The sequence below is a fragment of the Camelus ferus genome, chromosome 5, assembly GCF_009834535.1.
Source record: "Camelus ferus isolate YT-003-E chromosome 5, BCGSAC_Cfer_1.0, whole genome shotgun sequence".
NCBI classification, from domain to species: domain Eukaryota; kingdom Metazoa; phylum Chordata; class Mammalia; order Artiodactyla; family Camelidae; genus Camelus; species Camelus ferus.
In genome coordinates, this window is record NC_045700.1 from 40,263,345 (window position 1) to 40,280,910 (window position 17,566).

The window sequence follows — 17,566 nt, forward strand, 5'->3', positions numbered from 1 at the left end:
AACCATGTACTCACCAAACGACATCACACCTACAGCCTGAATCGCATTGGGTTTTGCAAAGATCCAGGCATCTTCTGTTTTTGGTCTAGAAGAGAAAGCAGTTAATTTGATGAATGATTAAATGAATGCAAGCATAAGCACATAAAAGAACAAGAAATGATGCCACAGTACAAACTGAGTATCTTTAAGTCAGATTTTAATAAGGGGCCCCTATTAATCTTTTTTAATTGTAAGTAAATTTCTGAGGAATATCAACGTTATCTGTTCACTCCAGTCCTCAAAAATGCATCTCAAACACTTGGAAAGACTCTTAATTCTACATATTTAAAACTGATGACAATTCTGTGACTTCATTTGCTTACCAACTTAACAACAAACATTTGTTATGCACTCATCAGTTGAGATATTCATTGAGGAAGATTCAAAAATTAATAATGCAATGTTCTTCCTCAACTAATCAGTGCTGCCCTTTATTTCGCTTTAACTCATTCTTCCAGGCTCATCCTACCCAAGGGAGATTCATAGTTGGCACTACTCTTTATTGAGAAAGGTAGACATGAACTAATATTAACTGAAGAAGTACTTTGTGTTCCAAGAGCTAGCTCATGCCATCTTAATCATCGCAATAGCACAAGTATTATTATCAGCATTTAATTTACTAGGAAAGTCAAGCTCTGGGTGGTGACATAGCTTGTCAAGCTTCCACAAATAGTAAGTAAAGAAGTTGAGATTTGTCTCTTTGATCTGTCCATCTCTCCTGTACTGGACTGCCAGTCATCTCAAATTCCCAGCTGTGGATACACTTCTCAAAGAAGTTTTGGAAATACATACACTTTAAATAGCTTAAATAAGCCTCTCTCTTAGTGGAATTAAAATGTTTGCCAACCTGTCTCTAGGCAGGGATTGGTCTCCCTGATCAACACATCCCTAGGTAATAGTGAAGAGCACAGGCTCCAAGGTCAGAAAGTCTGTGTTGGTCTTCTGTCCCCAACCACTTATTAGCTGTATGATCTTAGGCAAATTACTTAACCTTTCTGTGCTTCAGTTTTGATATCTATAATATGGGGATAATAATAATAGTACCTAATTCATTGAGTTAGTGTGTAAATTAAGTGAAAAAAATATGTAAAACTTTGGAAGAGAGCCTAGCATACAGCAAGTGTTCAATAAATGGTCACTAGTATTAACAGCTTATGTATTAATATTGTTATTATTATCCACTATTATTTAATAAAAGGTAGCAAAATGTTCAAAAGTATGGCCAGCTTCTCTGAAAAGGAAAGGCTTGAGTGAGACCCAGAAGAATACACGAAGATAGGAGAGGAGGACAGGGAATACAGGTCCTAGAAAGCATAAAGGCACAAGGTATAAACCCATCTATTTCAGAAGTTTGTTATTCATTCTCAAAGTAGACACAAGAAAGTCTCATTTGTTTTGTCAGAGTTAGTGGCGTTTATGCATTATATCATTTCTTCCCATATTTGAAATGAGCAGTTACAGGCACAAAGGAACTAAGTAGCCCAAAGAGAGGCATCCTGCTGTTACAAGGTTTGCTCAGAGTCTCGCAGTTTTTTGAGTGGGAGCTGCTGCCACCTGCTGCCTCCTCTACTCCTGTTGCAGTGAACTCCTATCACAGCATACCTGTCCAATCGCTCCTCTATATGTGTTTTTGTGCTGATGGAAATGTTCTATATCTGCGCTGTCCAATATGGTGACCACTAGACATGTGGCTATTGAGTATTTAAAATTATGGCTACAGCAACTGAGGAATATTTTTAATTTTAATTAATTTTATCTAATTTAGATAGTCTCAGGCGGCTGATTGCTGCTGTATTGGACAGCACAGATCTAAAAGGAGTCCTACAGGTAATTTTTGTTGCAGAAACACTAATTATCTTCTAATGGTCTAAAGTTGTTAAAGAAACTACTTAAAGGTGTTTCATTTTTCCTACAGTGTAGCCTATGCCCTAAGTTTCAGCTACTATTTACCACTTGGACTTTCTGAGAAGCAAGTAGAAGAATGAGTTGAGTATGGCCATGAACAAGAAGAGTACTTGGTTAACTTATAAAAGACCATGGTTACTAGGGAATCTGCATGTAAAAAAAAAGAAGAATGAAAAAAGCAACAGACTAGGAGAAACAAATAGACATTGTCATTATGAATAAAGACACGGGAAAAACAGTACACACTAGTCATATTGAAATACTACAAAATATGAATCAACTAAAAACTTTGTTATTACAAACTATAGGATCAGCATTTCCTTTTTTAAATTTTAAAGAATAATTTACCTGTAAAGAAGAAATGGTTTTCAAATAATTTTTCAAAATCAAACATCTTAACTAACCTACAGAAGTATTTCTTTTGTACAAACAGAAGCTAGTTTTCTTCTGAAGAAACTAAATAAGAGCCACTGTCCAATTTCTTTTTGTTTTAGATTCTTCTGTTGCCACAGTCAAAGTTCATGTCCCTGAGGAACTGAAACCAACTGCATTCATTGGTATGTGTCTAGAGTTTGCAATGGAAGCCAGTAGTTCTGAAATTAGCCGTCTGCTGTCCACAGCATCTTTTCAGCAAGTGTTAATGGACCAGCTCTTTACCCTCCTTTGGCTCCTACCTGCTTCTTTAATTTAATGGGATTATTTGCTGGCTACAGGTCAAACTGTGGTTGGTATTACCAATAAGTGACAACTAGGACAATAATGAATTTAACTTCCATTGTGAAGGACAACTTTTGTCTTGACTAAGAAAAAAATATATGGAATATAGCAAGCTGAAATGGGAAAAAGTAATGGGCTTTGGGGTCAGACAGACTTGGATTCACATTTTAACTTTATGATATACTAGCAGGGTGACTTTGGGCAGACTACCTAACGACAATGGTCTCAGTTTTTTCTGCTGTAGAACAGAGACAATATTAATAATTCTATTTTTAGACAGAAGGCTTATGAGCCAATTAATGACAGAGTGGTGTATACTGGACAATCAGTGTTGGACGGGACAGCCTTCTACTTTTTCCCTTTCCTTATGTTATCATTAAAATAACAATACAGGTCTTAGTCTGGGTGTAAGGACCTGCAAGTACATGAAATGCAATCTTCATCATGGTGTGCATATTCTTCTAGAGAACGAAGGGACCTTGGGAAAGGCAATTTATCTTATTTTAAATAAGTGAATAATTAATCTTGATAACAGATCACACACATCCAAGCAAAAGGGTAGCCTTTGGGTTTTGATAATGAAAAAGACAAAAAGGTTCACTTATGCTTTGGATAGTCACAGCAAATATTCAGTGCTACTCTAATCCACACCTCATGTCCCAAACAATTTTCTGCATAACTGTGTCTATCAAGTGGGTGCAAATTCCAGCTGCATAAAGCCACTTAGAGAATCTCAGCGTTTTCGGAGCTTCTCACCTCATTCCAGGGTTTGTGTCTTGGCCCAGCCATCAGTTTTCTCAGCAAGGCTGTAGCTGCTCTGTGGTGATATGATAAGTTTTGCTATACTGGTGTGCAGATCACCACCAATGGAAGATAATTAAACGTTTGAATAAAAGAAGGCACTCATTAAACCTTAAGATATTTGACATCTAAAATGGATAGAGAGGCAAATTGCCTGATTATTTAATCACTGGATAACGTCTTAGACTAATCACTTGAAAGGAAAAAAAAGTATAAAATTAACCTTTTACATTTTTAAGATCCTATCTATACACACACACATAAATTAAGGGTTATTCTTGTTACTAATTTTTTGTTATATAATTTTCTGATTATAGAAAGGGTTTTATTCTGTCCATACTGCAAAGATAAAATGTCTTTCTTTTGTATTTCATCACAGGGAAATATTATGAAAGGATATTTTTATATTTTATCTTTGAAATCATTAAATGTAAGTACTGGGACATTCAAGTTCACTTCTTGAACACTTAACACTACCTTATTACAGAGAGACAGAAGCTACCTTACTTGATTAGGAAACATTCACTTTCAGGAATTATTTTCAGGTCCTGTATTTTGTTTTAATAAGGTGAAATGGCCTTGCACCTATTATAAAATCTTGAGGTGTGTGTATCTGTGTTTGTTTCATTGCCTTTGGAAGCAATGTAAAATTAATCTTTCATGATTTTTACCAAATTGAAGACACAGTAACTTTCACCAAATGCATAAATAACAGGCAGGAGTAATCAATTCCCAATTTTGGGTGTTAAATAAAGAAACAGCTTGCAAAACAAGGTGACATTGTATTTCAGTCATTGTTTTTCACAGGTATCTCTTCACAAGCTTTCAATTAAGTACTAATACAGGTAGTGCTTGTTCTTTTCTCTTCCTAATCTCTCAGTCAAGTAGACAGCAATAGCAGCTGTAAACTAAGAGGCAAAGAAGGGCACTAGATAATTCAAAATTGGATAAATTTTAATAATTCTCAAACTATCCTCCATGGCATAGTGCAAGCCCCACAAACAATGAAATAACTTCCTTAAAGATGAAAATATGTTTTAAATAAAATACTTGAATTTGTACTTTAGTCTGCAGGCAAATTAAAAATCAAGTGTTAAACTTGGACATCCAGTTCAACATGGTGGACGGGACACATACATTTATCTGATTTCTCCTCAGATCTCACTAGGATGCTCTGATGGAATTTAAAAGGGGGCTAAATCCACAGGGAATAGGTTAGTAGAAGAAGAGACATCAGTGGAGAAGACATTTTGAAAATAGGAAATCAGATGTTTACAAAGTAACTGCTGAGAAGAGAAGTTACAACAACACAGAGGGAGCTATGATGTGAAATTCACCTCACTAACCCCCTGTGTGTGTAGGACTCAGAGACACCACATACTCAGATGTCCAGCAAAAGGAGAAAATAAAGAAAAAAGAAAGACCCGAGAAACTAGATACAGGGTATCTAACACAAAAAAGAGGTGAAAGGAAGTCCTAGAATGGGGCAGCAAACTGAGAAATCACTCTGTCCAAAAAGGAGCAAGAGGAAAAAGGCTCAGAGAGGGAAAAAAAAGCTCCAGGAAAAATATTAAGATTAGTAGATTTTCTTATATGTTTGAGCATTTGGAAAAGGAGTAATAGAAACAATCAAAATCAAAGACTAAACTAGGAGAAAATATTTACAAAAGACACATCTCATGAAAGACTCATCTATCTCCAAAATATACAAAGAACATGTAAAAGTCGACAATAAGAACACAAACGACCCAATTTTAAAATGGCTAAAGATCCACTGACACCTAACAGACCCCTCACCAAGGAAGATACTCTGAGAGCATCAAGCATAGGAAAAGATACTCCACATCATATGCCACCAGGGAAATGCAAATTAAAACAACACTGAGATAGTACAACATACCTTGAAAGAAAAAAGTACAACTACTAGAATGGCCAAAATCTAGAACACTGACTATTCCAAATGTTGGTGAGGATGTGGAGCAACAGGAACTCCCATTCACTGCCAGTGGGAATGCAAAATGGTACAGCCACTTTGGAAGACAGTTTGATGGCTTCTTACAAAACTAAACATAATCTTACCATAGGATCTAGCAATCACACAGCTTGGTCTGTACCCAAAGAATTTGAAAACATATGTTCCACACAAAAACCTGCCACATGGATGTTTATAGCAGCTTTATTCATAACTGTCAAAACTTGGAAGGAATCAAGCTATCCTTCAGTAGGTGAATGGCTAAATAAACTCTGGTATATCCATATGATAGAATATTACTCAGTACTAAAAACAGATGAGCCATCAAACCATGAAAAGACATGGGCAAACTTTAAATGCACATTACTAAGTGCAAGAAGCCAATCTGAAAAGACTACACATGGTACGATTTCAATCAGATTTTATTTGGGAAAAGGCAAAACCATGGAGAGAGTAAAAAGATCAGTAGTTGCCAGGGGTTTGGGGTAGGGGACAGGATGAATGGGGAAACACATGGGATTTTTAGGGCAGTGAAAATACATTGCATGACAACATAATGATGGATACATATCATTATACATTTGTCCAAACCCACAGAATGTACAACACCATGTGTGAACTATAATGTAAACTATGGACTTTGGGGGATTATGATGTACTGATTGAGATTCATCAGTTGTAACCAAGGTACCACTCGAGTAGGGGATGTTGATCACGGGCGAGGCTATGCATGTGTGAGGGCAGAGGGTTTATGGGAAATCTTTGTACTTTCCTCACAACTTTGCCTGAACTCAAAACTGCTTTAAATATATATATATATATATTTTAAAAAAGCTAGACTGGACATCCAGGTAAACATGATTAAAAGCAAAAACAGAAGCAAGTCTTAATTCTAGAAAAAAAATGTACAGAAAGGGAAATAGAATTTTGAAGGTTGTGTTATGTCTTCACATATTGATATGGTAGAAGAGGAAGAATAATCTGAGAGAGCTAGATCCTCATCTACTATATGACAGCAGTGAGAATCCAGAAATAGTAGTTACAAGCATATTCCCTAGAAGTAAAAAAGTAAATGCCAAAAGATACAGCTGAAATAGGAAAGGATTTGGTAGAAGGCAGCTCTATTTCATTATCATCATACTTAGTGAAGTGAGCCAGAAAGAGAAAGAAAAATACCATATGATATCGCTTATATGTGGAATCTAAAAAAAAAAAAAAAAAAAAAAAGGACACAAATGAACTTATTTATAAAATAGAGACAGACTCCCAGACACAGAAAACAAACTTATGGTTACCAGGGGGGAAAGGGGGTGGGGAGGGGTTAATTAGGAGTTTGGGATTTGTAGATACTAACTGCCATGTATAAGATAAACAAGGTCCTACTGTATAGCACAGGGAACTATATTCAATACCTTGTAATAGCCTATAATGAAAAAGAATATGAAAAGGGATATGTGTGTATATATATATATACATATATATATATGAATTACTATGATGTACACCAGAAATGAACACAACATTGCAAATGGACTATACTTCAATAAAAAATAAAATAAAGCAATTTGAAATACTTGGTCATGTAAAAATACGTGAATATTCTTTTCAGGAAAATAAATCCAAATGAAAGCAATATTAGGAAGAGGCAGGGTCTTTTAAAATGTCTTACAAAACGTCAAATAGATCATGGCGACATAACGGAGGCTTACTATAAGGTTCAGATCATTTAAGGAGCAATGCTTCCAGTGTCCTAACCTATTTGAATACTAACAAAAAAAGAGACTGCCTTGTAGCAGTTTGCAGCCTTGGTATGACAAATAATTTAAAAAGAGTGATTGCTTTTCTAACTTTGAAAAAATCCAGACAGATGCTTAGTTATAAAAAATTTAGAAGCCTTTTCCTTATGTGTGTGAGGTGGGAGTGGGGAGGTTTTGGGGGATTAAATTCATTTTGCAAAATTATCTCATTTGGATTCCTAGATTCAGGCATTGCATCCTGTCTGGAAAGACACACTTTTCCTTATCTTTATAATAGCTAAGTAGTAATAAGGCAGAGCCGTAGGAAGTAAGTCCTACCAAATATATCGCCAGTCCTCACAGACTGGGGAAAACAAGCCTCAGGGGGACTGCTTCTAATCACCAGAACATTACACCTCTGATCAGGAGGACAGGACATCACGTCTCTGTTGTAATTGCCCAAACTCTTTTCGGCTAAACACAGGCACCTTCCAAATCAGACAATCTCGACAGAGCCTGCATTTTTGTTAAGAGAGCCTTACATATTAACCTCTTCAATCAGATACATCCGGGAATTAAGTGCTGTGGCTGGCACACACACAAAGGCTCCACATTTCCTGTCACACCACAAGCTATTAGTGACATCAGCAGACCTGCCCACTTCCCAGCTCGGCCTCAGCTGACAGCTCTCTGCCATTTCCTCACTCCCAGATCACTTTTCTTCTGAGTCTTCTACACACAGCTGTGGTCTGTTAGGAACACATACAGTACAGCTGTTGAGGAAAATTCTCCTTGGGTATCACTAAACATCAAAACTGATCCTTTTGTTTTTAAACACAAGTGCTCAAGGTTTATATTAAAACAAATGTAATTTCAGATGTGAACTTCAGATAATTATAGTTGACCCTTGAACAATGCAGGGGTTAGGGGCACTGACCCTTAGGGCAGTTGAAAATATGAGTATAACTTAAATTCACCCTCCTTGAGTTCTGCGTCCACAGATTCAATCAATTGTGATTGTGTAGTACTGTAGAATTTACTATTGAAAGAGAATCTAAATGGACCTGAGCAGTTTAAACCTGCACTGTTCAAGGGTCAAGAGTGTTTACCACTGAGGTTCCACTTGGGTTGTACCTCTCTTCACCTTATATGCTGTCCCTGTGCAATCCTGGCCATACCAGACTCTCCCTAAATGCCAGACTGGCATTTTTGAAACTCATTCTTCTTCCTCGCTCTCCACTCCAATGGTTACTAAAAATTGATATTAAAATATTAAAAACATGTTTTTCCCAGATCTGTGTCCTCTTTTATCCTTGTTAACAACTTACAAGAAGCTGGATTTGCAGATATTAACTACTTTATATAAAACAGATTAAACAACAAGGTCCTACTGTATAGCACAGGGGACTACATTCAATACCTTGTAATAGCCTATAATGAAAAAGAATATGAAAAGGAATATGTGTGTATATATATATGTAACTGAATCACTGTGCCGTACACCAGAAATTAACACAGCATTGTAAATCAGCTATACTTCAATAAAAAAGCTGGGGTTTTTCCTCTATGTTCCCATCAACACCCTGCTCATAATTCTGTTAGTCTTTTGAAGTTATCTTTTTTATGTTTATCCACCTCTCCTTGTCCCCAGTAAGTTGTAAGAGCCCTGCAGTAAGGGAGTGTGCTATATTGACCTTCAGAGCCCCAGCACCTAGAAAAGTGACTGGCCCAGTAAGCATTCAGTCAATACTAACTGACTAAACAGACTGTCTCATTTTCTCATGTTGATGGGGAGTTCTGGACCATCTACCGTTCTGGTTGTCCAGGCTGGAGACCTTAGCAACACCCTCCTCTTTTTCCTCTTCTTCTTTTTGACCAACCTTGCCTTTATATTGTTCCAGTTGCCTTCTGCCTGGACACTTGCTATAGATCACCTCCTCGCAGGTCTTTATACCCCCATCTACCCTCATCTCTGCTGCAAGAGAAGTCCAAAATGGAGATGCGCTCTGGTTACTGTCCTGCTGAAGAACTTTTAATGCCCCATCAACCAAAGAACAAATGCAACTTTCTCAGCAGTACACATGAAGCTTTCCTTCCATGTTGCTCTCCACCAGCCTCTCTACAATCATTTCTTTGTTCACTGTAGCCAAACTTTCAACTCAGAATCACCAACACTCAAGTTACTTCCTAAACACAGAAGGTGGTGATGGGAGAGCAGAGGTCAGTGGATTAGGAAAGCACCCTATTTGGCAATTTTTTCAAAAGAGATAATATGGAGACATGATCATTGTTAAAACTATGATAAAAAATATATTTGAGGAGAAACATAAAAGCAAGATAGTGTTTTGAGAAAATTCTCCAGGGAGACACCTTTATTTTATTTGACAGTTCCCCTAAATAATGGCAGTGTCCCTCCTCTTCAAGTCCCTCCTAGTGCTAAAACTTTCCATCATTATATATTTCACACCTCTGGGCCTCACTCACTTCCGCAAACAAGAGCTTCCCAGCCCTCCCTCTTCTTCTTTTTTGACCCAACTAATGCCAGCTCATTTTTTGAAAGCAGATCACATACTGTCATATCTTGAAATATTACCTGCCGTCCCAGGTGGGCTAAGGACTCTTCCTGTTTCCACTGCACTTTGCCATAATTCTATTAAATGTTATATTAAGATTGAATGTCTATTCTCCTCATCCAAAACTATAAATATTTGAGGTCAGGGACTGTGCTCTATTAATCTTTGTAGCCTCAATACCTAGAAGAGTAGCTGGCATCAGCTAGACATTTAATAAATGCTTATTGGCCAAAAGAACAGGCTACTCTATTTTCGCTCTTTGGTTGTTACTTTACTTTGGAGGCCAGTCTGGCTTTTAATTGGAAATAACAGGCAGGTGGCAAGCTTCATTCACTAAGGCAGCCATTTATAAAAAATAATGGATGATGAGTGGAATGAATTCTTATCATTGAGAAGCCTAGGCTGCTCCTCCAGCTCCACTAACACAGGGACTGGACTAATGTTCTCTGAGAGTAGATTGTCTTGCTGCTGTTCTTTTAATTTTCACGTAGATTCAATTCAAACAATGGTTCTATATGTTGATTCCCCACAGCAATTGGTCTGGGAAAACAAAGCTGTCTCTAGTAGGGCTGCAGAACTTGGAGTCAAATGGTCTTCTAGCAAATGAGTTAGCAAATTTTGCTAGTATGGAAGTAGACTTAGGAAAATTTACTTCAACAGAGAATGTTTCCATATGAAATTTTTATTGTCCTAAGATCGTTTTTATTATCCCATTACTTCAATCCTCTCCAAGGATTATTCTACATAATAAATTTCAACTTTTCAAGATCTCCTGGGGGACTTTGGCTCCATCTTTTGGCTTAGTCTACAACACGTTCCGTATCTCCCACGGTAAAAAAGGTATGCTTTAGATTTCTTACTGTCTTAATCCACTCTTATGTCATGTGGTTTTTCATTCATTGATGCTCTTAAAAAACAAAGGAGGGATTATGTCAAATTCACTTAGTCTTAATTCTCTCTAATCATTTGGTAGGTGAATGTCCTGACGGTTACCAGTAACGTCCTATCACCTGAAGTGCACAACTGTAGTTCGCATCATGCAAAGGCTACTCCCTTTTCTCCTGGTGTCATTGCCTTGAGTTCCTTTGGGACACCTTTCCCTCTACTCATAGTATGTGCTTTAGTTGAGCTGATCTTATCCTTAGCATCACGGGTAGGCATGTAACCTAAATGTAAGCAACTCAATGCAAGCCATGATCGTCGGGCGTCCTTATTAGAGTCAATCCGAATTAATACTGGAAGTGAGGTTTGAGGTAAAATTAAAGAGAAAGCTCTTTCTCTTTTTATGGACTTGGACTTGAATAGATGTAGGCTGGAACTGCTATTGCCATCTTGTTACAATGAGGGGAAAATCTTTCAGAAACTAGAGCCAAAACAGGAAGCAAAGCCAAAAGATGAAAAAAGAGAAACTATGATTTCATTGATTGAGTTCCTAAATCCAATCAAATCCAATAACAGGAATACTCTTGAACTTTATAGCTGTGTGAGTTCAACCAGTTATGGTTTTATGGTTGTTGTCATTTACAAGAAAAAAGGCAGTAATTTATGCACCATCAAAAAAATCAGTGGCTAGTATTTGCCAAAGCTAATCACTCCCTTTTTAAAATATGCACCATTTCTCTGTCCTTACCCATTTTTTTCTCATCTTTCTTTTATGCCCTCTAATTTGTCTTTATATATTGCTACAATTGTAGAATTTCAGGGTTAGAATGAATAAGGGATAACAAAGCCAACATGTATTGAGATCCTTGGAAAAGGCACAGTTTATATGGATAAATATCTGTTAAAGTATAGATACATTTAAAAAATTATGTTTGGGATACTACACTATTGATTGACTATATGCTATAAAAGAGATGTTATATGAAGAGAAAATAGGTGTAAATTTGGACTGCATGCTATCATTTCCATCCTGAATGTAAAGAACTGAATATTAATGAGGCAGAGAATGGGAAGTTTTCACAGGGATAATGTCTCTGAATGCAGTTTGAAAAAAAATGGGAGAACTATGTTATTGCATTTTGATACTAGCACTTTCTGGAAAGCAATTAAATTGGTTTGCCACCTCAGTTTTTAGAAAGCAAAAGGTTAGAAAATACAATAAAACTGAACATTTCAGTTCCAAAAAGAACTGAAAGTCATTGGGCTGTGAGATATTTCAAATCATATCCAAAAGCAGGATTTATGGCCCTATGAGTTATGGAAAAGGAAATTGAATTGTATGTTTTATTTTTAAAATACAACTACTAAAAAGGTGTTTCCATGGTAACAAGGTCAGTACCAGTAGCCATTGCAGACCTTCCTCCTTTCTGATAGTGGATTTAAAGATCTTTTTCAAATACCACTTTAAAAGCCCTATGAAAAAGTACAGCTTTTCTGATCATTCATCTGAACGAAAAAATGAGTATTGAATTTTTCATGTTTTATGGATGATAAGCATTCATGGTTGTCATATTTTCAGAAAGAAGTCTGCCTAACTAGCTACTATGCCAACCCCTGAACGTGGGATTTGATTAGCCTGATTGTAGATCTGGACAAACAGAAGTTGTTTGCAATAGTATTCAAACAGAAATAAAAGGCAGCACAGTATTAAAAAAACACAATTCTTTAACATCTAAATATTGAAAGAGCTAAGTAAATAATCCTTGTTATTAAAAAAAAATTCAGACTCAGATAAAATTTGATACCAGCACTAGAGGAAGGTCAAAAAGATACAGGCCACATTTTGTTTACAACAGAAATAAACAGCTCTTTGGCCATAAAAATCAGTTCATTTAGCACCACCAGGAAGTGGTCTCTCCTTCCCCTTTCCTTTGTATCAAGATACACTGCCTATATGACAGTCATTTGTAGCATCTTATCTTCCCCACTGAACTGAGAGCCCCTCAGAGCAGAGGTATTTTTTTCTCTGTATTCACAGAAGTATCTCAAATACATTTTGCGTACAGAAGATACTGAAAAAAATAAGTGAAGACTGAATCATGAAAAATAATGATATAAGGATAACTAAGATAACAAAATCTTCAGTCTGTTTTTAGAAATGTGTTAGTTAAAATGTGCACTAATGACTTTAATCTTCAATCCAAGAGTAGATCTAGACCCTTGTTCACAGACTCACAAATGTTAAATAATAAATCCAAACGCCTGGCCCCTAGACCAATTCCTTCAGAATCGCTGCAGGTAGGTCCCTGGCATCAATGTTTTTAAAAGCTCATCAGGTAATTCTAATGTGAAGCCAGAGTTGACAATCATTGCATTAAACTGTTCTGCTGGGGCTCAATTAATGACTTATTTATTTACCTCCAACTTTCAGCTACTTGCTTCTTTTCCCCTCAATATTGTCTCATAATACCCTATTAACCAAATCTATAACACTTTTTATTATAACTTAATGATTTATTCTCCAGAATCACTTTTCCTGAGAAAAGCTTCAATTAAAATAGTTGTCTTATACAATTAAAAATTTTAACCAAAAATTATTATTTATTGTATTCTATTCAATATACTTATTAGCCTTTTGTTTCTATGAATTGAAAACCAGAGCTGAATACAGCACCAATATAACAAGTGCTCAATAAATGTCAGTAGAATTTAATATATGTGTTTGTGCTTCTATGCTTATCTTTCCCAGGCCTGCAAGGCCTTTTTACACCCTTAACTCTCTGGAAAAATTCAGATCCATCTTTCCAAACGCCCATATCATATTTCTCTTCCTCTAGGAAGCTCTCCTTAATTCAGACTATTAAGGACTCTCTTCTTTGGTGCTGCCACGGCCCCTCACTTATGCTTCTATTTGGTACTTCTAATACTGTACTGTCATTTCTTTTTCTTTTCTGTTTTAAAAATAAATCCATTCTCCATTCTTGGTTGTGAACAACTTGCAGTAAGTGCTGGCTTATGCCTCTCTGCTCTTTTTCTTTCAGGGCACAGCACAATGGTTAGAAACAATAGGCATTCAGTAAGTGTTTACTAAATGAAAGAATAAATGGCCATGTTGAAGTGAACTAGGTACATTTCAAAAGTACTATCACTATGGACTGAACTGTCCCCCCCCTAAATTCATATGTTGAAGCCCTAACCACCCAATGTGATGGTATCTGGAGATGCGACTTTGAGAAATAATTAGGTTTAGATGAGGTCGTAAGAGTGGGACACTCTTGATGGGATTAGTGCCTTTATAAGAAGATACCAGAGAGCTTGCTGTCTCTCTCACTCTCTGCAATGTGAAGACATAGCAGGACATTAGCCCTCTGCAAGTCAGGAAAAATCCCTCAACAGAATATGACCATGCTGGCAGCCTCCAGAACTATGAGAAAATAAAATCTGTTGTTTAAGTCACCCAGTCTACAGTATTTTGTTCCAGCAGGCCAAGCTGAATAGTTCAACTGTGAACTAGGATTACATTATTCAAAGAGAACATTAATATAAACATGATAGATATTTATACTTTTCCCTTTTATCAAAATTCTTACAAAATAAGTGTTTTTCAAAGAAAAGACTATATGAAATGCAATTAGTCTAGATATTTTATATTTCCTTTCAAATAAATCTAAGGCATACTTTTTGGTATTTTCCTGCTAAATTAAGAAGCCAGATATAAGCATATATAGTGGAACATGAAATGATTTTGCAGAACAACAATTAAGCAACAGGGAAAAGTAAGTTACCTTAGGGACGGCATTATCAATGTTAGCTATTTACCAGGTTTTTTTCTTTCTTCATGGATAACATTAATTGAAGACCCAGCATGTTCCTTGTACTGTTTTATGTTATAAGTTAATTTTATTTGAGTAATTTAGGATAAAGAAAATATTATTTAAGGTCTCATGGAAACTCCATAACGTATTATTTATTTCAACAAATACTTATTGTGCATTGTGTGAATTCAATTTTGTGTTTAAAGCCAATTAAGGTAGTTTCATTCCAGCATTCTCTTGGGAATGTGGATATAAACAACCCAAGCCTTACCTGGGTTGTCAAAGCATAAAAACTGTGTAGTTTAGATCAGCAGTGCCCCCACTTTGAATTTCTTGGATAAGCAACATTTTAAAAATCTGGGGAGCCAATACCAAGTTCGCAGCATTTTATTTGGCTGAATAATAACATAAAAAACAAATAAATACCACTATCAACTATTACCAGCAGTTCACAAATGACAAAGTACTTTAACACAAAATGAAGAATATAATCTTAGCAGAGAATCAAGGGTTTTCAAAGTGATTGCATTTCTTTTAATGGAGAAAAACATGCATTATATTCTTAATTCTTCTCATTTCAGCCTAGACTGGTGAAAACTTTGCTAAGAACAAACCCATCTCTGGGACAGATACAGAAATTTCTGCCATCTACCACTTCTCCTTCTGCTGTCTACCACTGCTCTACTTTGTTCCTATTTTTCACTATTCAAAATCCCTTCCTTATTTTAATTCTTCCAGCAGGCCATTAAAATAATAAAGTTTAATCCCATCAGCCATGCAGGGTCCAGGTGAAAAATACAGGTCTACTTAAACTTAATCACTTCTCATTTTGTCAAATATTAAAGATAAATGATTCTTCTGGTACCATCATTACTTTATATTTCTGTATTTATAATGTGTTATATAAACATCTAAATGATGAGTATAAATCAAATGAAGCAACAAAACTTACATGTGTGGACTCAGTGAAACTACCCTTGCCATTACAATTCCAAGAATCAGAGTTGTTAAAACTGTGGAAACAAGAGAGATCTGCAAAGGAAAATGTAAAGATGTACTGTAAGTAGAACAGACATTATTTTATTGAACATATGAGGTGATTTGCTTTTTACTTGAGTAAACTTACATACAGTTTTAAAAATAAAATTCTTTAGTTGTTTATTGCTATAGATTAGTGTTGATAATCTCAGGCATGTAACTTTTTTGTTCTTAAATTGAAGTATAGTTGACTTATAGTGTTTCAGGTGTACAGCAAAGTGATTCAGCCATATATATATATATATATATATATATATATATATACACACACACACACGTATGTATACATATTTATATACAAATTCTTTTTCAGATTCTTTTCCATTATAGGTTATTATAAGAAATTACAAGAACGTAGTTCCCTGTGCTATACAGTAGGACCTTGTGGTTTATCTATTTTATATATAGTAATGTGTATCTGTTAATCCTAAACTCTTAATTTATCCCTCCCTGATCTTTCCCCTTTAGTAGCCATAAATTTGTTTTCCATGCCTTGGAGTCTCTTTCTATTTTGTAAATAAGTTCATTTGTATCATTTTTTTTCAGATTTCACATATAAGTGATATCATATGATACTTGACTTTCAGGCATGTAACTTTTTGTCAGAATCATAGTCTTAGTTTTTTCCCCCATAATAGAACAAGTAACAAATATGACTATTTCATAAAGAGAAATTATGTTTTCTTTTTCCTTCAGATTCTGGTTCAGTGTTAACTTGTGCTTTTTTTCCTCTCTCTATAATTGCTTCTTTAGCTTCTGTCTGTATCTTACCCTGCTCCTTCCAACACATGGCCCCACATCCACCCACTCACACATACTTTTGTGGTGCCCTGCTTTTTTCTTTATGCTTTCTACCTCTATTAGTCTATTTTTCCTATGTGGGTTTTCCCTTTGGTCTTTGTTTCTAAAGTCTTTGCTTCTTCCTCTCTCCTCTGTCACTATTTCAACTGGTTAAAATATAAACTGGTCTGTGTGTTATGTGTTCTGTGCACTCATTACATTAGATCTGCATTGCTACTCAATTTTTTAATGGATAAGCATATTTTAGAATTTTTTGTCTGATAAGAAAAATATAATGTACAAAATTGCATTTATTCATTTGATTGTCATTAATTTTGTTCCCTAGGATGTTAGTTTTTAACTAGAAAGAAGGTTCTATTACGAGTCCTCTAATCCAATGAGATATTAGGAAAGAATCTCAAAGTCATACTGCTAGGAAGTGGCTCAGGGGAGCCCAATGTGCAGCCTGACTCTGGATCAGGGTTCCTAACCCCTCCACTTCACTCACTGGGAGATTTATTTAGATACTTCAATATGATATTTTTAAGGGACATTTAGGGATAAAATGTTCAGTTATTAATAATATGATAGATTATTAGCTTTCTTTTCATAGATTCTTGCCTTCTGCTCTCAGAAGAAAGCATTTATGTCTACATTAACCATGTGAAATGGAAAATAGTTCAGACATTTCAGATAATTCACCAAAAAAATGCCTCTTAATACACTCTGGTTTATTTCTGTGTGCCTGTTAGGGAAGGAAGGCAGAGTGGTCAGAAAACTTTGGAAGACCATCTCCACACTCAGCTCTACCTGAGGGACTTCACAACTGTGGATACACATGAAATATCACAGTGAAAAGTAAAATTAATCAACTGTTGAATTTTTCAAAATAGGATATAAAAAAAATACATGAATAACTCTTTAAATTTTGTTTCACTAGAATACTTGGCATAATGTAGATGCAACACCAATAATATTTTGAGTAAATACAAACATTCCATGAGTAAGAAAATAAAATACAGTCAGATAAATGCTAATGCATGAAGATAAGCATATGTGGTAAGCTGAATATTTATTTGGGTGGTTTCATTAGAAATAAATCATCATTTCTCTTTAGCAAATAAGAATCATAAGTATTGGCCAGACTCTTAACAATTAATTAATCAACATATTGACATTTAAATTCACAGGATAAAAAACGGGCACAATAGACACTGTAATTTATAAAAAAATTTTAAGCCAATGAAGTGATTAATTCTTACTTCTTAAAGTTAATTTAATTTTAAATTGTTTACTATCTATAAAAAT

The 17,566-nt window shown here is 35.6% G+C and overlaps 1 protein-coding gene across 1 annotated transcript in view; it reads right to left on the reverse strand.

Annotated features, from left to right (window-relative positions):
* SLC38A11 (solute carrier family 38 member 11) overlaps positions 1-17,566 on the reverse strand; it is a 48,121-nt gene that overhangs the window by 15,928 nt on the left and 14,627 nt on the right. Inside the window, exons 7-8 of the mRNA XM_006182591.2 lie at positions 15,393-15,472; positions 15-85 (exon numbers count right to left, since the gene is read on the reverse strand). Of these exons, the coding sequence (XP_006182653.1) occupies positions 15-85; positions 15,393-15,472 (151 nt within the window). The remainder of the gene's footprint in view (positions 1-14; positions 86-15,392; positions 15,473-17,566) is intronic.